This window comes from Lontra canadensis, unplaced genomic scaffold (assembly GCF_010015895.1).
Source record: "Lontra canadensis isolate GAN:19392208 unplaced genomic scaffold, GSC_riverotter_1.0 scaffold52, whole genome shotgun sequence".
Lineage (NCBI taxonomy): Eukaryota > Metazoa > Chordata > Mammalia > Carnivora > Mustelidae > Lontra > Lontra canadensis.
In genome coordinates, this window is record NW_022631046.1 from 9,717,134 (window position 1) to 9,739,775 (window position 22,642).

The following is a 22,642-nucleotide window of genomic DNA, read 5'->3' on the forward strand; positions in this document are numbered from 1 at the left end:
GTTAAGAAAAGAAATATCTTCTAACAGACGCACAGACCTTCATTCCAGCCAATGAGAGCATATTGTTCAGTTTATACATCCCAGACTGCACTGGTGTTGTATACAGCAGGGCATCATTAAACTGAAAGAAATATTTCATAGAATGAAGTAAAGCAAAAATGTCAGCTACCAAGACACTGATAAGACACCAAAATAAAAGAAAAATATTCCTTTCTTATTAAAAGTTCTCTGAATAAAAACACTTATGTCTGCTTATATAAACTATGACCACCCAGAATGCTTTATTAGATTAAAAAGGCAATTTCTAGAACATGTGCTTTCCTTCCAAGTTCTGTAACAGATATGTTTTCTGAATTCTAAATCCCACTAAAGTATTACAATCTGACTAAATAAATGATTGAATCAACTTTTCTAAGTGAGAAGTGACATAAATTGAATTCAAAAAGGAAATATTTTCTGGTTCTACATCATAAAAGACTTTGTTCCCGTTACTTGAAATGCAAGTAAGCAAGACAGTCAGCCACAGATCCCACTAAATCTCTCCGAACGTGTTAAGCTCATCTGTCATACACAAATGTCTCCTTCCATTAGGCAATTATCCCCTCTTCTGGCTCAGAAACACACACAGTCACTTACCAGGAAAAACACTCGGGGCTGCATGACTTTCCGAGACAGCTTCATCAGAGTTCCCTCTTTGAGAAAAACCTGATTCATCCAAACAAATGCCCATTTAGTCCCACCATAACACAACTACAATGTGCATATAATTTGTTTTTCAACTTTCTTTCCCCAGAATTTTTTTTGGAGGTAGGGCTGGGTGGACATAATTTCCATGTGACTTTTTACAGTCATGGTTTCTTCTTAAACCTTTGAAGGAGTTGGACAAGCCGGCAGAGTTTCATAAATCCAGTATTCATAAATCCAGTCCCGGGGGTACTATGTGGTCTGAAATGTAACTGACTGAGCATGTCCTTGATCCTGAGGTATAGCCAATGTCCTGACAATTGCATTTTGTAATTTTGCTGAACTCATTCCCTAGGCCACTTTTGTGCTCTATGAGGAGCACCAAAATACAGTTTTCTCCCTCCCCTCATAATCCCCTCTTACACTCAAGATCTTAACTGAAGTTGTCTTTAAAGCTGTGTGAGGTCAGTTAGTATTACACAATAAAATGATTCTATTTAATCAGATACTCTGTGGGGTCCCTTGCCATTCTCCTAATTGAATTGTACTTTTTGTCACAGTGACTTAAGTCATGAATGTTTTGAATGGATAGAATGAACGTAGTTGATCCAGATCGAGACAGTGGAGAGTAACAACAATAACCTATTTTCATAACTGAAATGCAAAATAGCTACAAAAGGTGTCTAAGTGCATCACATTACATTTGCAAAAGGCAGTCTAAAATCACTTACCCGTCCGGGCTGCACTATTTCATGGTGTCCATTTAGGCTGTACTGAATCTGCATAAGCTTCTGAAAATTGTCCTACAGAAAGAGAATGTGTAGCACATGAAGGCCTGGGCCTCCAGGTTCAACAGTCTGCCAGCCACTGAAATCAAGATACTTACTCCTTGCTTCATGGTGTCATTGGCGTGGTTGGCGACTTCTATAACGACAGCAAGGGCATCTAAAATGTGTAGAAACATCAGGTTAGTCCAGTGGGCTACAACATTAAGCAATTCCAGATGGCAAGATGGCGAATTTGTAACAGTGAGAAGTGCCACGGGAGGAGCAAGGTTAACTCTGAGTAGGTAGAAATACGGACAATGAGGTCTGATGAGGACAACAGCAAGGAAAAACAGGACTCATGGAAAAAAAATGAGTCCGAGAAAGACTCTAAAGGAGATGTTATAGACGTTATGTATCAACAGTATGAATGTCAGGCTTGCTTTGTGCTGAGCTTTGATTATCCTGTTGAAGTTTACAAGGATAAGGAGAGGACTTCACCTAGAAGTTAAGGACCATTCCAGTATGAACTGCCTTGGGAGAGAAGTACCCTGGGATAGGAAACCAGAACTATGAAAACTGATGATTTAGAGGGTCATGGCTTACCTTCCTTCTCTTAGTTTAATCCCAAGAGGGGAGAAATGCCACAAAGAAGCCTACTAGGCTTGACATGCATTACTTTGTGAACTGACTCTTGGTTTTGGGTCAGTTACGATCTCAGGCTCATGGGATTGAGCCCCGACTTGGGCTCTGTTCTCAGCACAGAGTCTGCTTGTCCCTCTCCCTCTGCTCCTCCCCCAACTCATGCTGTCTCTTAAAAAAAAAAAAAAAGAAAGAAAGGTGAAACACTTGCAAATAGAAGATGTTAGAGAAGTAAAACTAAAATGATTAAGAGAGCAAATAAGAATCTTTACAAAATGGGTAAAACACCTGTTCTGTTTTGTAATCTGAAAATAAAAAGTATGCACAAGAAGTGTGACCAAAATTCAAAAAATTAATGGGGTGGACATGGACTTCAAATTAGAGCCAGCCAGGGATATACCTATAGCATTTGAAAGAGGTACTTTGGAGATAAATAGAAAGAAACACAGATATCTTGAACAGAATTAATCTGTGTATATGCGTGTATGTATATGTAAGAGAAAGACACACACATACACAGTGGATTAACTTGTGAATGTCAGTGAGTCCCTTGTATTATAATGAAGTTTTCCTTTAAGTGCTGCTTTAAGTGCTAAGGGGTAGAAGGTGGTAAGGCAATTGTCCAGCATTAAACAGTCCCAGAATATGATATTTTAGACTGTATCCCTGATTTGTGTAGTTTGACCACTTCACAGACTCATGATTTTTAAGCCTGAAATGACCTTGCAGATCAACTGGTTCAGTCCCTGCTTTTCAAAGCAACAGACATCTAGAGAAGGTGAATTTACCACTGGCACAGAGTGACTGAGCATAGCAAGAACCCTCCTCACTCCAGACAATGCTGGGTCCTCCAGCCAACTGTAATAAAAGAATTTCTGCAACAAATTAATACATGAAAGTTATTTACCTTGAGTGTCTCTGTAATCTCCAGAGTCCTCTAGAAGATTTTTCAAATAATCTGTAAGAGGGAAAGGAATATGATATTTAGTAAAATCAAGCACTAAGGAAAAAAATCACTTCATCTTTCTTACTCAATACTTCAATCAGTCTTGTTGATTAATATATGTGTTAGTTTAATGTGTGCTAACTTTCTAAAAATGTGAAAGAATAAAGCCCTGACATGCATTTGAAATCAGGACACAGGCTCAAGAGGTAGAAAGAACTGCAGGGGTCACATTGGTCATTTTCAAGAGGAATAGGGTTACTGAGCATAGGGTCTCAGCAGAGCCACAACCTCTTTGTGGCAAGAGCTAGAGACTAGAGATCCAGGACTAGAGATCCAGGTCTCCTGATGCCCAGTTCAGTGCTTTTAGTCCAACACAGAGGAAATGCCTTAATTTCAAATCGGAAGTATGTCCAGTACAAAATTCTAAGCATCAGTAGACCGAGTGCCTAAGGGATTTGTCAGTCTAGGAGTCTAACAATCAGAGAATTGCGGAGGAATACAATACATAATTCTAGAGCAGTGGTTCTCAAATGGGGGTGAATTTGCCCACCAGGGGACATCTGGAAATGTCTGGAGACATTTCTGATTATCACAACTGGGAGAAAGGGGGTGCTGCTATCATCTAGTGGTTACAGGCCAGGAATGTTGCTAAATAACCTACAAACGCATAGGACAGCCTACAACAAAGAATTATCTGACCTAGAATGTCAATAGGGCTGCAGTTGAGAAACTCTGGTCTAGATGAAGAAGGTCTTCAAGTAAGAAGGTCTTTAAGTAAGCTACATGGTATACAGTCATTCTTGTAATAGAGAAAAAAATTAATGCACTGGGTTATATTTCATAAGTCTTTAATACCGAGGGAATGCCAAGGAATCTCAAGGTATTTCGTTCTCTGTTGAGAAATGTTGGATGGCTTCCCATTGCCTCTCAAAACAAATTCTGGAAAAAAAAAAAAAAAAAAAAAAAAAAAAAAAAAAAAATCCCCAAAAACAAAAACCACACACACAAAAACCCCCCAAACAGAATCTGTTACCTAGAATTTAAATCCCCCCCCCCAACTACATGATCCCTACTCACTTTTCTGATTTTTTTTTTTCTCTACTACCTAACACAGGCGCTTTGTTCTGACCAAAGTCTGATTCCGCATAATGCCTTAGATGCTTCCCATGTGGTCCCTGGCTCCATACTTTTTGTCTTTGTCTCTAATGTTCCCTTCTACTGAATCCTTTTCTGTCTCTGCATATAAAAATTCTACTCCTGTATTTCAAGTTTCATCTCAAATTCCTTCCCTCTTATCAAACTTTCCATTTGAAAGAAATATTCTCTCCCTTTGAAAAATAGATTACACAGTAGTTACTTTATATCTTCTATCATTTTCTCATGAGACTCAAAGCTCCTTGTGGGCAGGACCCATATCTGATTCTTAGCACTTAGTGATGGCCTTTGCATACATGGGACAAGAAATGCTTAATGGATAAAAATATAAATAATTTTCTTAGACCAGGATTGTGTTTAGGTCAAAGGCAATAAAGGCTGAAAGCAATCCTAATGCCAGTGGGAGTTGAGAAAATAAAAAGAGGAAAGGCACAGCAAGAGACTGCATTTTTATCAGAATCAATCTCCATTCAACAGTATTATGGAACAGGTGTAATTTCATGCATGGATTGATAAAGTCATGCTCAAAGACACAAAGGAAAACTTGGGTGTTAGTGTCAGCTATTTAAACTCAATAGATCTCACACACACACACACACACACACACTGTTGAAACTGTACATCTTTGAGACAGTGATACAAGAACCTGTATGAGTCTAGACAGGCACACTGTAAATATCCACCACTGGCAACAAGCCCTGGAGAGACAATGCGTATGAGGACATGGAGTTTCTGTGTACCATAGAATAAGTTCCATCTTGCCAGAGACCATCATTAGCAATTCAGTTCTTAAAGCAATCTGAATGCACAAGTTGGACAGTATGCTACCAATCACATGGATAAGAAAACCACAAAAATAAACAAAATGCCCTCTTTACACTTAGATGACTTCGCTTCACCTGAAGATGAAAAATTAACTTAATCTCACTCTGACCCCACTTAAAATGCAATCCATTTATAAGCCATGTTTGGTGAGTCCAAATATTTAACTTTTCTATGTGAGTGATAGGGCTAAGGAGAAAAACCTACTCTTCTTACATGTTCTTCATATCTAGGCTGTCTCCTTGATCAAAAGTGATGTTCCTTAAAGCTTCTGGTCAGGTGAAGACTGTGGAAAGGAAAGCAAATTTACCTAAGTATCAGATTTATGTCAAGTTCCTACTTTGTCTTTGACTTTTGTTCTTTAATAGAGAAGTATACCCAAGCAAACGGACACATTTCTCTAAACCAAGAGAGCTCTGTGGAAGATGTCCGTATTAGGAAATACTGACCTCAGAATCATGGGGCTGAGCCCGATAAGCCCGAGTTTCATTTTTGTTCCCTGAGCTCAAGTCCAGCTGCTGCCTGCCATCCTGAACTTTCAGGAACAGAGTGGAAATACAAAATTGGCTGAGTGGAAAACCCACCACTAACATGTTGCAGAATCATGCTTTTAACCAAGAAGGTGCCCTATTTGCAGGGCACCCTGTTGCAGGATATCGTTTTGAGAACTTCCACGTTTTCCAGGAAGACAAGACCCCTCGGTTCAGAATCACTCAGTGCCTTAACTGCAGAATGAGAAGAATGTGACCAATCGGCCTCTGAGTCAGACTGGGAGCAGCACTGAAACCACCAGCTACCCCAGTGACTGCTATAACCCAGGTGAAACTCAGGAACAGAGAGTAGACAGACACGCTTGTGTGAGTCATAGGGAATTCTTACTTTGAACCATTTAGAACCTACTATCCTGGATGAGTTTCCCGAGAAACAGTGACAACACAGTAGTCATTTCGACGTGCCATGTTAGACTTAACAGTATTCCATGACTTTCCTGCTTCTGCCAAACCAAACTAGGCATTTTTAAAAACTTCACTAATAAAAAAATGCTTCAAATGCTGTTAAGGTTATTTATATTAAAGAAAAAAAAGTTGACTGCGGCGAGCATGGGCACCATAAAATGTACTTTCTGGCCACCAGGTGGCATTGTTGATTAATAAAAGTTAATTAACCCCATTATCACCATTAGAAGCACAAAATTAAGCAAATCACAGCATGTGCCTCAAGAGATATGCAAGTTAACTTTGTTGTCATAGATGAGGCCCAGAGTGAAAGAATAAGGACATAGCAAATACTACACCTTGTGAGAGGTCTAAGTTCCATATATGTATATATATATGTAGGGTCCTAGTAAGTCTTATCACCCTGCTTACCTAATCAAAAAATAATCAACTTAAAGCAGAAAACTATTCAGAACTACATTAACCTTTCCTAAAAATGAGTCATCTGTGGGATTCTGGGACATTAATTCAACAACAGTCTGCCAGATTCCTGGACGGCGTGCTGAGAAACGGTTGGTGGCAGGGCACAGAGGAAATGAGCATACTGGACAGTAACGTTCCAAAGTCCAGAGTTTTAATTTGAGGATGTGTCTTGCTTTGTATTCCCCACATCTCTTCTTTCCTTCTTCAATATATAACGAGATCAGTGACATATCCAGAATTATGGGATCCAGAGAAAAGTAAGTCTAGTCAATAAGCTCCTTTGCCAAAGATTCAAATTTTAAAAGAAGCAACTAAGAACAAGCCTGAATTCTGAAACAAAGTACAGATTATGTTAAACACCAAAAATAAAGGCCAGGTGTCACGTTGCAAGACACACTGCTGCCATCTTCAAAGCAGTCTGAGGAAGTGGTCAAGAGCCCTCACTGGGAGTGAGAGCATAGATTATTAACCGTCCAGCTACCTTTAGCCAAGGCACGGGACTTTGGCCATGCCCTGTAGCATTTCTGTGTGTCAATATCCTCATACATAAAAGAAAGTAAGGCGGGGGCGCCTGGGTGGCTCAGTGAGTTAAAGCCTCTGCCTTCGGCTGGGGTAATGGTTCCAGGGTCCTGGGATTGAGCCCCGCATCGGGCTCTCTGCTCATCAGGGAAGCCTGCCTCCCTTCCTCTCTCTCTGCCTCTCTGCTACTTATGATCTCTGTCAAAGAAATAAATAAAATCTTAAAAAAAAAAAAAAAAAGAAGGCGGACCAGACTGGAAAACTGTAATGATTAACATTCTAATGCATTATGAAGCATATATTTTTTAAAGATTTTATTTGTTTGTTTGTCAGAAAGAGAGAGCACAAGCAGGGAGAACAGGAGGCAGAGGGAGGAGCAGGCTCCCCACCTCACAGGGAGCCCATTTTGGGACTTGATCCCAGGACCCTGCAATCATGACTGAAGCTGAAGGCAGATGCTTAACTGACTGAGCCAGCCAGGCATCCCTATGAAGCTTTTTCTTTTTTTTTTAAATTTTAAAAGGTATTATAGGAAATTTGGAAAACTAAATAATGGAGAAAACTCAAACTATGTACATCTCTCTAAAATAACTATCATGGGGGCGCCTGGGTGGCTCAGTGGGTTAAGCCTCTGCCTTCAGCTCGGGTCGTGATCTCAGGGTCTTGGGTCGTGATCTCAGGGTCTTGGGTCGTGATCTCAGGGTCTTGGGATAGAGCCCCGCATGGCATCGGGCTCTCTGCTCAGCGGGAAGCCTGCTTCCCCCTGTCTCTGCCTGCCTCTCTGCATACTTGTGATCTCTCTCTCTCTGTCAAGTAAATAAATACAATCTTTAAAAAATAACTATTGTGATTTAAAAGTATTTCCTTCTGTTTTTATAAATTCCTGATTTTACTTAATTTTAATAACATGAAGGATTTTATAGCCCACTTAAAGTATTCTAGCCCACATATCCCCCCACCCCCCGACAGGAATAGCTAAATATTATCCCATGACAGGGATATATTACTCCCTATTTAGGTACCCTATTAGATTTTTAGGTCATTTTAAAGTTATCTTGTTTTGGCTATTATAAATAAGATGGGCCATATAACCTAATTTGCCCATAATGATACTGCTGTATACCTACTGCACTCTTGAAAGTTACTGGGCTTGAATAATAAACTGTGTAATCATTTTAATTATAAGTAAACTGATCAGAATCTTAATATATTTGTCTTTTTCCAGAGTTAAGACTGTTTCCTGATCAGTGAGAATAAAGTGTTTTTTTTGTTTTTTGTTTTTTTTTTTAATACTGATAAGCAGGGGTGCCTGGGTGGCTTAGTTGGTTAGGCATCTGCCTTTGGCTCAGATCATGATCCCAGCGTCCTGGGATGGAGCCCCACATCAGGTTTCCTGCTCGGTGGGGAGTCTGCTTCTCTCTCTGCCTCTGCCTGCCCCTTTGCCTACTTGTGCTCCCTCTGTCAAATAAATAAATAAAATCTTTAAATATTTAAAAAAAATACTGGTAAATATTTATCATGAGAAACCTTCCCTAAAGGGATATACCAATTTAAAATATCATTATAAATAAATGAGAATATCAATTTCACCAAAATATCCAGTTATGTATATTGTAGTTTTTTTTTACTGCTGATGTAGCAGGGGGAACTGAAACCTTGCTTTAACTGAGATTTATGACTCAGAGGATGACACTGTGTATTTATTATGCATTTTCTGAGGAAATTTTTCCTATGTTTCGTCCATATATCTATGGGAGTTTTAAAATTCTTAGTGAAAAAGCAATTTTTTTCATTTTTGCTACTAATATATTTTCTGATGCATGTTTATCTTTTAATTTTGATTGTATTTTAAGCCTTTATAATGTTTTTATTATTTAGAATAGTGGAAAAGTATCAATATTTTCCTTTATAATTTCTTTATTTTTCTGGGCTTAGAAAATCATGTCTCCTCCTTTCTCTATCCTTAGAGTTTTAATAAAGAACACATTCTGTTTTTTTCCTGTTTTTACTAGAGTTTACTGCTTTATATTTAGTTTTTACTTTAATTAAGGCTTTTTATTTTAAGAGCAGTTTCATATTCAAAATAAAACTGGGGGAAGGAACAGAGATTTTCCACACACTTCCTGCCCCTCCCACATGCACAGACTCTCCCATTATCAACATCCTCCACCAGAATGGTACATTTACTACAGCTGAAGACCCTGTACTGACATTTCATTATCACCCAGAGTCCACAGTTGGGTTGTACATTCTAGAGGTCTGGACAAAGATAAAATGATACATACCATCATGATGGTATCAAACAGAGTATTTTCTCTGCCCTAAAAATCCTCTGTGCTCTGCCTATTTATATTTAGTTTTGATTTTTAGTGTATCTATTGACATATGAATCTTAACTAATTTTTCAAATTTTAATAGGTTATTCAATAAACAGTCTTTTATTTTCTTACCATCTTACACTTCCTACTTTGTCATACATTAGATTCTTATAAACAGGGTGTTTCTTTTTTTTTTATAAGATTTTATTTATTTATTTGACAGAGAGATCACAAGCAGGCAGAGAGGCAGGCAGAGAGAGAGGAGGAAGCAGGCTCCCTGCTGAGCAGAGAGCCCGAAGCGGGGCTCGATCCCAGGACTCCGAGATCATGACCCGAGCCGAAGGCAGCGGCTTAACCCACTGAGCCACTCAGGCGCCCCAAACAGGGTGTTTTTAAAGTCACCTCCCTATTCTAATAAGAGAATAATTATTATTATTTTTCAATCAATAGGTCTATTCTTGCAATGGCATTATGCATTTTTAATTGTTGTTTTATTTATTTATATTTATCTGTTTGTCAGAAGCAGAGAGAGAGAGTGCACACACGCACAAGCATGGGGAGCAGCAGGCAGAGGGATAAGCAGACTCCTCCCTGAACAAGGTGCCTGACATGTGACTCGATCCCAAGGATCATGACCTGAGCCAAAGGCCGAGGCTTAACTGACTGAGCCACCCGGGTATCCCAGGAAAAGGTTTTGCTCTCATAAAGCTTCTATATCCTAGCAGGAAAGGACACAATTATTATGGTATTTACTATGTGGTCAGCACCAATCAGGTCACTTAGACTGGCTCAGACTCAGTCTTGGCATAGTCAAGCCCCACTTAAGGAAGTTCTTATCCATATTTGGTTCTTACCGCCTCTTTGTTGGTAAACAAAGACCAAATTTAGGTTTAGGGAGACAAGTATATTTTATTTTACTCCCCAAAGAACAGACAAGAGAAGCATAAAGCAAATATAAACACCAAAGTGAATTCAAATTTGACTGAATATCAGTGTTTTTTTCAAGTGGAACAGTTCCTGATGTAAGCCCATGACTCTGACAAACACTTAAGAGGAAAACTCTTCAGCAACACAGTCAGCTTGCTAGATCTTTAGCGAGCCAAGTTCCAGCAACAGAGGCATTCAGCTACATGCAGGGAATCTGAGTTAAATGTACAAAGAGAATTGGGAAAAGAACAGCTTTGTAGGCATGCCTATGGGTACAATTCTGGGGATCTGCAGCCCTGGATAGGCAAAACACACACACACAAAATAATATTTTCACTAACCTCTAAGTGAAATACAGAATTTCCTTACATTATGAATGTAGGGAACAAACCAGCATATCATCAATGATATCAGTGACTTTACCACCAGAGAAGGCATACATTTTTTTTATATCACATTATAGATGTTGCAGATTTCTCAAAATTTTGTTTACCATCATTACTATATCTAAGTCATGGGAGTTCTTAGATCCACCACCGGATCTTCTTATTTAATGCATTACTAAAGCAGCTCGTGTATTACTATGTAATATTTTCAAACTATTTTAATAACTGCATTTCAGGCCTACTGGTTTCCATTTAGTCTTATGTATTTTATGCTGTTTCTTAAAAAATTATTCTAAGGGATCCATAGGCCTCTCCAGATTGCCACGGGGATCCAGGTACAAAAAAGGTTAAGAACCTCTGTTCTATAGAGAAAGGGATATTACATTTAAAACTGAATAAACATTTAACATATAAAAACATTTATAACTGAATAGATCAGGCAGATAAGACATGCTTATATCCTAAAGTCTTTCCATAGTATTAAATATTTATTTCCACAGCACCAAAATATTTCATGGATATAATTGATTAAGTATCACCCCTCAAAATACCTTGTTCACAACTGCAATTAAAAAAAGCCTGCTTCCTCCTCTCTCTCTGCAGCCAAGGAGGTGCGTGGCTCAGTCAGTTACTCGTCTGCTTTCGGCTCAGGTCATGATCCCAGGGGTTCATGGGGATCTTGCATGGGGTTCCCTTATCAGCAGGGAGTCTGCTTCCCCCTCTGTCCTTACCCCACTTTGTGCCTACTTGCTCTTACCTTCTCTCCCTCTCTCTCAAAAATAAATAAATAAAAAGTCTTTGAAAATATTAATTGCAACAGAAACAAGAGCTCACCTAATAACAAAGGGAATTCTGAGTATCATCACCCTCCCATGTCACATGGATGGAACTGGCTTACATCAGGGTCTTTGGGTTCTTCAGAAAAGAAATTCCTTGGCTGGTGCTTGGGACAGCCCTACCTTCTACCAAGTTCTGCCCTAGAGAAAGTGTTATAATGACTTTTGCTATAGACAGTTAGCCCTGGTTTAGAAAACAAATACTTACCAGAGCACAAGTTTCATTTTTCATTTTTCAGTAAGGATTTTTTAAAAAGTCATACACTTATATGATTCTGACCTTTCCTTGAATCTGCTTATTAGTCTGTTCATAGCTCAAACTAATAGCTTCAGAACACTCTAACAGATGTTTTTAATATCCCATTTTCTATCAACATGGGAAATCCTGGATTTCTAAAACCTAGAGGGAGTTAATACCATCCCAGACTGAAGGCAAAGATTACAGGAAAAGTAATATAATATGTCATTAGTCACTTAGAACATAAATATTTTGAACAAGATCAAAGAAAACTACCTGATCCAAATTTAATCAAAGTTCAAAGTACTGTTTTCCCCCCTAAATATAGAAATGGAAAAGATATTTCAGAGGAATTTTTAAATTATGTTTTTCATTTTATTTTCTCAACATGATCCTTACTGGTTCAACTTTTTTCAACACCAGTGTAGTAACTTTCCACAAATAAAAGCTTTTTTTTGTAGTTGAAAAAATTTATCCTGACTATAACATAGAGATAAAAAAGATCTAAAGATCTATGCTAGTCATCTCTGGATGGCAGAAGATAAAGAAGGACTTCGTTTTTATAATACTTATATATTTTTTAAAAGGCATAAAAGATCCCTTATTTAAAGAAAAAAAGTGACCCTTATAAAAACAAATCCTCAAAATATACTCACTCAATCAAGTGATGAGATCAGTTTAATTTTCAGGATTTAAGAAGAGGAAGGAAAAAGGCTTTGGTGGAAGCTTGAGTGGTTGGGCGTGGCCCTAAAGAGGAGGACTACACATTGCATCACAACAAGGAGCACCTTTGGTGTTTGCCAGTGTATACAGGTGTCCAGCTCAAGGTCAGCCCATGTGGTGATTAATGAAAGAAAGAATCTGGCCTTGAGGACAGGTTTCAGGAGAGAGTAAAAAAACTACTTTTTTTAAATGATTTTATTTATTTATTTGACAGAGAGAGAGCATGCACATAAGCAGGGAGAGCAGCAGGCAGAAGGAGATGGAAAAGCAGGGCCCCCCACAGAGCAGAGAGCCCAATATGGGCCTCGATCCTAGAACCCTGGGATCATAACCTGAGCTGAAGGCAGATGCTTAACTGACTGAGCCACGCCGGTGTGCTATAAAAACTACATTTAAGCTACATTTAAAACATCGCATTAGGGGCACCTGGGTGGTTTAATCAGTCAAGCATCTGCCTTCAGCTCAGGTCATAATCCGAGGGTTCTGGGATCAAGCCCTGTGTCAGACTCTCTATTCAGCAGAGAGCCTACTTCTTCTCTCTCTGCCTGCTACTCTGCCTACTCGTCCTCGCTGTCAAATAAATTAATAAAATATTAAAAAAAAAAAAAGAAAGAAAGAAAACTACTACAGCTAGAACAAAGGAAAACAAGGTTTGGGAAATTCTGGGTTATAACCTATGGCCCTCATAGTGAATAATAAGGTTCCCCCCACCCCCATAAATTAAGACTTGATTTTTCTTAGAGTGATTTTATGTTCACAGCAAAACTGAGAGGAAGGCATAGAGATTTCCCATATACCCCCTTCCCTAGATTTGCACAGCTTTCCCCACTATCAATATCTCCCACCAGAGTGGTATATTTGTGAGAATGGATAACACAACACAACCCCCTCAAAGCCCATGGTTTACATTACGGTTTACTCTTGGTGTTGTACATTCTCTGGGTTTAGACAAATGACACGTATCTCCCATTATGATAGGGAGATTAAGTTTTCAACCTTCCTAATACGCAGAATAAAAGAAGGTCTGTGAGACAATAGAAAAAATATATATTGGCCTCTGCTCCCAATTCCTGGTGTAGAGCTCCTAAAACCCTTGGAATTTTGTAAGTGATAAGAGCAGGAGGAGCACCTTTTGTCCTAACATTTGGCCTTTGACCCTAGCTCTGACAGAACTAAATCTCAGAGAACTTTTTAGGCGATAGGAATGTCTTTTGTTCTAATGAGGCGACTCTGGGTGGGCTCCTGAATCGCTCCCAGATAAGGACTGGTCACCAGAAAGATCAAGGCATGATTATAAACTTGCAACTTTTAGCCCCATTCTCCACTCCACAGGAAGGGGAGAAGACTAGAAGTGGAGTTAATACTGGATCATGACCACGTGATGGAGCCTCCATAAACGTCCCCAAATAGACAGTTTAGAGCTTCTGGTTGCTGAATACGTGGAGGTGCTGGGAGATTGGTGTTCAGAGAGGGCAGAGAAGCTCCCAGATCTCCTCCACATACTTTGCCCTATGTATCTCTTCCATCTAGATGTTCACTTGTAACCTTCATCCTATCCTTTTGTGATGAGCCAGAAAATGCAAGTAACTGTTACTGTGAGTTCTATGAGCCATTCTAGCAAATTATCAAACCCAAGGAAGGGATCAGGAAAGCCCAGATTTATAGCCGGTTGATCAGAAATTACAGGGGACAGCCTGGGACTTATGAATGGCATGTGAAGTTTGCAGGGGGGCAGTCGTGGGACTGAGCCCTTAACTCCCTAGAACCTGACACTATTTCCAGGTAGATCATGACAGAATTGAATCAAATTGTAGGACACCTCGCTGGTGTCAAAGAGAACTGCCTGGTGTGGGACAAAACTAAACATCTGGTGTCAGTATTGTAAGAACGATGGTGGTGTGTTATTAAAAAGGAAACACGGGAGGAGTATGTTTTTCCTTTTAGTGTCCTTGGAAAAGAGGTGAAGGGACAATGTGCCAGGCTACAAGGGGGTGGTGGTGGTGATAAGAGGTAGCACAACCAGGGTGCCTGGGTGGCTCAGTTGGTTAAGCGACTGCCTTCGGCTCAGGTCATGATCCCAAGTCCTGGGATCAAGCCCCACATTGGGCTCCCTGTTCAGTGGGGAGCCTGCTTCTCCCTCTCCCTCTGCCTGCTCGTGCTCTCTCACTCTCCCTGTCAAATAAATAAATAAATAAAATCTTAAAAAAAAAAAAAAAAAAAAAGAGGTAGCGCAACCAAAAGGAAGATACTGCCACAATCTGGCTTGAGTTTAGAAAGGCGGGTCTAGAACCTAACAAGGGAAATGGAAAGAGCAGGAAGCAGAGGCAGGGGAAAACTTGTGGGCAGGTACTATAACAGAGGAACAAGGAGGAACAGGAAGCATTTCAGAGTCCTTTCCACAATTTTGTGCCTGAGTAACTGGTAGAGTGTTTTTAACTCTTTAACAATTTATTGACCCATTCAACCATCAAACATTCAGGGGATTCTCAACCTTGTGAAAAGGAACACTGTTTAATTCCCTAAGCCTTCCAGCTCAGTGGAGTCCCTATTTTGGGCCAGAATCCATGCCAGGCCCCGAGTCAGGATAATACAGTCTCAACACTGAAGAGATGAGGAAGGCCATAAGCAGAGGTTAAGAATCAATGCTGCTCCCATTAACAGCGCCTGTTTCCTTCCGCTGCGGCAAGACTCTAATTTGAACTAGGTTCTGGGCCCTGGGCAGATTTCAAGGTCTGGCTAGATCCATTTGCCTTGAATGGCCAATATAAAGGTAAAATTTACAAGGTTTTCTACTTAAGTAAATTACTTACTTTATTTTACCTTCTTTAAAAAGATAATTCTAGGGGCACCTGGGTGGCTCAGTGGGTTGAGCCGCTGTCTTCAGCTCGGGTCATAATCTCAGGGTCCTGGGATCGAGCCCCATGCTGGGTTCTCTGCTCAGCGGGGAGCCTGCTTCCCCCTCTCTATCTCTGCCTGCCTCTCTGCCTACTTGTGACCTCTGTCAAATAAAATCTTTTTTTTTTTTTTAAAGATTTTATTTATTTATTTGACAGAGAGAGATCACAAGTAGGCAGAGAGGCAGGGAGAGAGAGAGGAGGAAGTAGGCTTCCTGCTGAGCAGAGAGCCCAATGTGGGGCTCGATCCCAGGACACTGGGATCATGACCTGAGCCAAAGGCAGAGGCTTTAACCCACCGAGCCACCCAGGCGCCCCTAAATAAATAAAATCTTAAAAAAAATAAAAGATAATTCTAATTTTAAGCATCAACATATGCATTTTCTTTAATCCTATTTTAGGTTGAGCTTAAAAAAGTACTACCAGGAATTTAGCTGGACGTGTTTTTTTACTAATGAAAGCCTAAGCAGAATTCCAACTGCAGCTCAAATTATGTCCGGGGGGGAAAAAACATTGCTCAAGACAATAGGATGGTTGTCTGACTAGTAGGGGCAGGTCCCTGTATCTAGGAATTTCCATTCACCTTTCTCTAAAAGGATTCCAGAAGGAACTATCCTAGCTTACCTATACTTCATCTCTACATTTTTCAAATCTTTCCCTCTTAAGAAACCGAGATAGGCACAAATCTACACTGAGTAGGCAGGGATTCTTCCCCTTGTCTGCCTAAAACTCATTAATAAATCAAAGTTGTCAAAAGTTGCCCCAAATGGTCTCACTGTTCCTCTCTGCTCATATAAAGAAAGAAAAAAGAAAGGGAAAGAAAGAAAAGTATCCCACAGGCTGTTCAGAGGATTAAAACATTGAGCATATTTATCCAAAGATGAGGACCCAGTTAACTATCATGTTTAAATAGATACAAACTCTGCTTCCTCCTCTCTCTCTGCCTGCCTACTTGTGATCTCTCTGTCAAATAAATAAATAAAATCTTTAAAAAAAAAAAAAAGGGGGCGCCTGGGTGGCTCAGTGGGTTAATCCTCTGCCTTCGGCTTGGGTCATGATCCCAGGGTCCTGGGATCGAGCCCCGCATCGGGCTCTCTGCTCAGCGGGAAGCCTGCTTTCCTCTCTCTCTGCCTGCCTACTTGTGATCTCTCTGTCAAATAAATAAATAAAATCTTAAAAAAAAAAAAATAGATACAAACTTAGAGACTTAAAATCCAACTTCTAAAAATTTAAGTGCATAGACCAAGGGCACTTTGATAGCAACTGTAGAATTATCTTGCAAAGTAGGGAGCAATCAAACCATCACAAAAATGAGTACTGGAAAATCAGAATTTTAAATAAAAATATAAAACAAAACCATAGTATCACAACCTCCATATGTCTTTAGTTTTATAGGACCATACATACACTTCAATTAATTCCATTTGTGTAGTCTTGGGAAGAACATTTCAACCTCTCTGAATAAGAAGACATCATCTCTGAAATTCTCTATCTCAATGTTGTCTTTCAGGCTAAAGACTTTTTAGTCAATGGGATGCTTCATTGTTTATTTGTTTTTATTTTTTTTTTTTTAAGATTTTATTTATTCATTTGAGAGAGCAAGAGAAAGAGAGAGAGAGAAAGAGAGCACAAGCAGGGGGAGCAGCAGGCAGAGGGAGAGGGAGAAGCAGCCTCTCGGAGCAGGGAGCCTGACGTGGGGCTCGACCCCAGGACCCTGCGATCATGACCTGAGCCAAAGGCAGACACTTAACTGACTGAGTCACCCAGGTGCCCCTAATGGGATATTTTAAACGTAACTTAAAAGTCGCCAAAATTATTTCCTGAATGGCTTCCAAGGTAACCAAAACTGACCCAGATAAATTGGGGTGCAACAAATTGTTGGTAAAAACTCATTCTTGGACCTCAAGGAGTTTATAATCAAATTAGGGAATGACTATTTAAATTAGAAAAATATGAGCAAATTCACAAAGCACTGAATATAGCAGTCCCCCCTTCTCTTTAGTTCCACTTTCTATGGTTTCAGTTACACCAAGCTAACTGCTATGCGAGTGGAGACAAACGATCCTCCTTACATGTCACAGAAGGTCGAAGGCAGCCTAAGGATATATAGTGCCTCTTGTCACTCACCTAACTTCTCATCACATAGGCATTTTATCATCTCACATCATCACAAGGGGGGTAACCACAGTATGATATTTCAAGGGAGAGAGAGAGAGAGTACATTCACTTAATTTTTGTTTTAGTATACATACATATGTATATATATGTATATATAATAGTATAATTATTTTATAATTATACACATACATATGTATATATACGTATATATGTATATATAATACACACATGCATATGTATATATGTATACATAATAGTATATTTTATGTGATTATTTTTATTAATCTCTTACTGTGAATAACTTATAAATTAAGTTCTATCAAAGGTATGTAGGTAGGAGGAAAAACAAGAATATGCACAGCGTGTGGTACTATCCATGGTTTTAGGCATCTACTGGCGGTCTTGGGATGTATCCTTGCAAGTAAGGGGGGGCTACTGTAAATATCTGCTAGGTCCCATGGCACTTATAGTAAAGGTCAAGGAAGACTGGAGTAATGAGAGATGGCTTCAAAAGCAATTTTTGAACTGGGATTTCAGGCCAGGCTTGGAGGAAAGAAGAAACTGAATCAATGGAAGAAAAGGCAATGGATGAAGAACATGAGGTCTATGTTATTTCTTTACGAAGTCTATGTTCTTTCTTTAACTTCAGTCCTGACTCTGTGACTTGAACAATCCATTTATCACCAGTACCCTTCAGTAAATTCACAATTACAGAGGGTCTACCATACACAAATAAATAATGGAGATTTTCCAACTTAAAGAAGGGGTAAATGGCTTTAAGATTAAAGAAGAGGCAGCTCAAAACTAAAACAACCCCAAGCTTACGTTATGTTGCTATCATAAACAACAAGAAATCTGTTCTCTTAAAAAAGAATTTTTAAAACTTGCTTTTGCTACTTCATCATTTCTCAGTTAAAACCAACCTCTTCATGAATCCTAAATTAAATGTAAGTGTGACTTTTTACTTAGATCAGTCATAGTGTGGGAGGAAAATTTCAGAGTTCTTCTCCATCCTTCTCTCATTTGAAACCACCGTACTCTTTTGCCACTAAAAACAGTATTCATTCCACAGCTGTAGAAATAGGCTAGGCCATTTGATAGCTTCATTTATGATATAGCACCGAACTTATCTAGCAAAAACACAACACATGCATCGGTGCTTCCTTTTGTCCTGTGTATTCTAAATCTCTGCCAAAAGCAGAGGAAAGAAAGTACAAATGGACAGGATATCCTCAAATTATTTGATTTGCCTTATGTCATTCCAGAGAAAAATCTATTGTGTGATTCACAGTTAGAAATTCAAAGTAAACACTTGAAACACCTAGGGTAGTCAGGTCCTGATGCTGAAGCTGGGCCTTCTTCAACAGCACTTTGTCTTTTAAAAGGCACCCTAGGAAGGCTTTGCCTAAAGGAATGCTTTCTAGCATTCACCTACTCTATCCAACATAGTTCTTGGCTTACGAGGAAGGAGAGTGCACACCATTTTTTAACAATACCAGTAGGAACCAAGTACCTAAAAATCTATTTACATGATAAAATTAGTACAGATTAATTTAAAGTTGAGATGGCATTTTGATATTCTCAACCATTCTGACACAATTCTTTTTATTTATTTATTTTAAAGCACGAGAGAGAGAGAGAGAGAGAGAGCAGGGGAAGGGGCAGAGGGAGAGAGAGAATCTTAAGCAGATTCTGAGCTGAGCAGGGCTCAACACTGGGCTCAATCCGACCCTGAGATCATGACCTGAGTTGAAACCAAGAGTTGGACACTTAACCGACTGAGCCACCCAGGCGCCCCATTTTGATATAATTCTTTTTTTTTTTTAAAGATTTTATTTATTTATTTGTCAGAGAGAGAGGAGAGAGAGAGTAAAGCAGGGGGAGCAGCAGGCAGAGGGAGAAGCAGACTCCCTGCTGAGCAAGGAGCCGGATGTGGGACTCAATCCCAGAACGCTAAGATCGTGACCTGAGCCAAAGGTAGATGGTTAAGAATCTGCCTTTTGTATGTTATGTCTCTTAATTCGGTGTACATCCACTATAGTTCAGCAAATACTCCAAGGACCTGGTAGCATGTGTTGGATACCAGACGTGATGTGAAACTGTACTAGCTTTGCTGTGATGCCAAACACTTATTTCTATAAGTCTGTTATTACATCTATGTAAATAATAATGTGATATATGCATGGCTATGGTGAAGACTTGGGAGAGCCAACGACTATATCCCTGAGCATGGTATATGCCTTCACTCAACTCACAGCCTTTCCCTCATCTTCATTTTTTCATTATTATAGCAGTAAGCCAGATAGATACGACCCTGTAACCTGGAAGCTTACAGTCTAGTAGAAGATACAGACAATAACAGAGTAATGATGATGATGATAAGGGTATGACTACTAATAACAGCAGCTGATACTGATTTAGAACTTACTATGACCAAAGCACTAGTCTAAGCACATAGCTCATTAACCAGTCCTTACACCTTGTGAGATAAGTGACCAGGACAACAGTTGCTATACAAATATGTGGGAGTGACTCCCTAAAACTCATTCTGGAGTGGTTGGGAAAGGACATTCTTGGGATTAATACTATTAATCAGGTAAAATGATGCAGGGATGGGGGGTTGGGAGGGTACGATGTACACACAGGAATGCCCAGAGCAGAGAATGCATGCAGGGACGATCAAAGAACCAAGAGCAATGTAGTTCCGGCTGTAATCAATCTATAAATGCATGTTATTGCATGTTATACATGCAATCTATAAATGCATGTATTGGATAAGGAGTTACTGGAGTGTTAGAAAGAGGTTCTTAGGAGAGGGCGAGTTTCATGAAAACAACGTCAGCTGGTCGGCTGGCAAACCGCGGAAGAGGCGCACCTGTCAGCAGCAGCTTGTACTGGGGGATCCGCTGAACCGGCTTGAGCAGGTAGTGCTTGAGGGCCAGGTTAGCACAGCGTGGGCTCGTCTGAAAGGAAAACGTATCCAAAGTAAACACAAGCGTTCTTTTAAGGAGCAAGGGATCCAGACGCAAGTGCCCAGGAAGCCAAACTTTAGAAAGCTCAACTTTCTAACAACTCCGGGAGGGGACTCACCAGCTAGCCCACCTCTCCGGCAGGGGGTGGTCTCTGGAGTCAGCGGCTCACTCCCATAGACAGGGGTGGCTGCAGCCCCGTGCTCCAGGTCAGTGAGGGCCCACCATACTCAGCAGTGGCCACTTGAGCAAGTATGTGCCAATGTATTCACAAGCACAAACAAACCCCAAAGAATTGCATGGTCCTCAAGATAAGGCAGAAGACATAAAGCTACTGGGAAATGGATTCAAATAATAAGCAGAGCCTATGGTCAGTAGACCCATGATAACAACTGGTGGTAGTGGGGAGCACTGCAGAAATTAAAGATAGCCTGAAAAGCAGCCCTGCTAAGCACATGATTTCCAGTAAGCCGGATGGATGTAAAATTTCTTTCTCAGACGAATGGCTCTAAAAAACAGTTCCCAAATCAGCTACAGAGAGACTTGATTTCAGAGCCATTCTGACATGACCAAAAGGACATCTGATTTCGCCTTTAAAGCTCTTTTCCTTAGTAGGTAAAACAGACACTTCTGCCCAATCCTGGGCTCTGCAGACATTCTCCAACACCAAGACCGTACTGTTTGGTGGCATCAAAATGGCAGAGTGAAATCGTCGCTTCATCCTAACACGTCCTGTACTTGTACTTCCTCCACAGCTCAGGTGCGTGGGGAAGGGTTTTCTTAGATTTGCTCAGATCATTTCTGGTTTTTCTAACTATGCACCTCTCGGGTCTGGTACACAGACTAATTAGAAAGTTATAATGATACTGCATTTAAGAAAGCATCTAGCATGCAAGCATCATTAATCAAGACAGCTAATTTTCCCATCTTATGTTTTCTTTTGCTGCCAAGGCAACGGAAAAATGCACTGGACGCTGATAAAAACCTGGGTCAATGATCAGTTGCCATAGCTATAGAAATCACACTTCCTTTCTTAATAGCAAGAAGACATCAGAGGAGAGGAAAAGAAAAAAAGGGAAAAAGACAACAAATGATTTTAATTATGTGTTTAATGTACAAGTAAGAATCAGCAATATCATAATACTTCTAAAACTTCTCTAGTTTTGGGTGACTGGAATTCGCTGATTTTTGTTTTTGTTTTTTTTTTTTTTAAGTTACAAAAGAGAGAAATGAGTATTAAAACATAATAATTCACATTTTATCCAAGATTGGGGGAAGGACTTAAATAAGATTTTAGTTAAAACTAATTTTTAGGAGATGTATTACATCATTTATCCCCAACCAAATCAGGTTTGTACTCTTTAGCTTTGAGTGCAAACACAATGCTTTTTATAAAGATGTCATTAATTTTTCTTAACTTTGACACTGAACCTGTGTTATTTATTTATCTAAAGGGAAACAAATTACATTTCCCATCCTTCACTGTAGATCAGTTGTTAGAAGAATAAAAGGAAAGGTTGAGTTAAAAATAAGAAATGTTCCTAGAGTAGTCAAATTCAGAGACAGAAGGTAGAATGGTGGTCACCAGGGCCGGGGGAGGGGAGAATGGGGCGTTGTTTTAGCCATAGTTTCAGTTCTGCAATGTTAAGATGAAGAGAGCTGTAGAGATTGGCTGCAAAACAATGTGAAGGTACTTGACACTACCAAACTATATACTTAAAAATGGTTAAGATGGTTAAGTTTTATTTTATGTGTATTTCCCCACAATTCAAAAAAAAGGAGATCAGCATATTCTAGCATGCAATCATAGATTTTTCAAAATTAAATCTTGTACATACTTTCTCACCTTTTCATTTATTCAATCCCCTCTTTGACTTTGAAGGGATTATATTTTAATATCTTTTTTGTTTTCAATGACTGCAAATTATTACAGGTTTAAAAACAACAAAGAAAGAAAGAAGCATTCAACATTATATGGGAGCAAAAATACCTCAAAATCTCTAACAACAGCAGCAAAAGCTGGGTTCTTCTTGCACTGCTCATCCAGCAAAGCTATATTTTTATCAAATTCTTTGATGTACGTGGAATACATTTTTAGATACGGTCCCTTCTTTACAAAGATATCAGCAATTCTATGTTGTTCAGTCCTAAGATAGAGAAGAGATACGCAACAACAGAGAGTCATAGATGTATCCAGAACATATCTAGCGTCCACTGACAGTCCCCTGTCTGAGCCACTGGCATGCCCTCTTTGCTCTTCTTATAAGACATCACCTATTCTTG

The 22,642-nt window shown here is 39.5% G+C and overlaps 1 protein-coding gene across 4 annotated transcripts in view; it reads right to left on the bottom strand.

The window, feature by feature from the left end:
* Nucleotides 1–22,642, bottom strand: part of FGD6 (FYVE, RhoGEF and PH domain containing 6) — a 113,759-nt gene that overhangs the window by 20,871 nt on the left and 70,246 nt on the right. For all 4 annotated transcript variants that reach the window (XM_032874245.1, XM_032874246.1, XM_032874243.1 and 1 more), the window contains exons 7-13: nt 22,350–22,506; nt 20,266–20,353; nt 2,998–3,048; nt 1,571–1,629; nt 1,416–1,487; nt 637–705; nt 38–121 (exon numbers count right to left, since the gene is read on the bottom strand). In XM_032874245.1, coding sequence (XP_032730136.1) covers nt 38–121; nt 637–705; nt 1,416–1,487; nt 1,571–1,629; nt 2,998–3,048; nt 20,266–20,353; nt 22,350–22,506 — 580 coding nt within the window. The remainder of the gene's footprint in view (nt 1–37; nt 122–636; nt 706–1,415; nt 1,488–1,570; nt 1,630–2,997; nt 3,049–20,265; nt 20,354–22,349; nt 22,507–22,642) is intronic.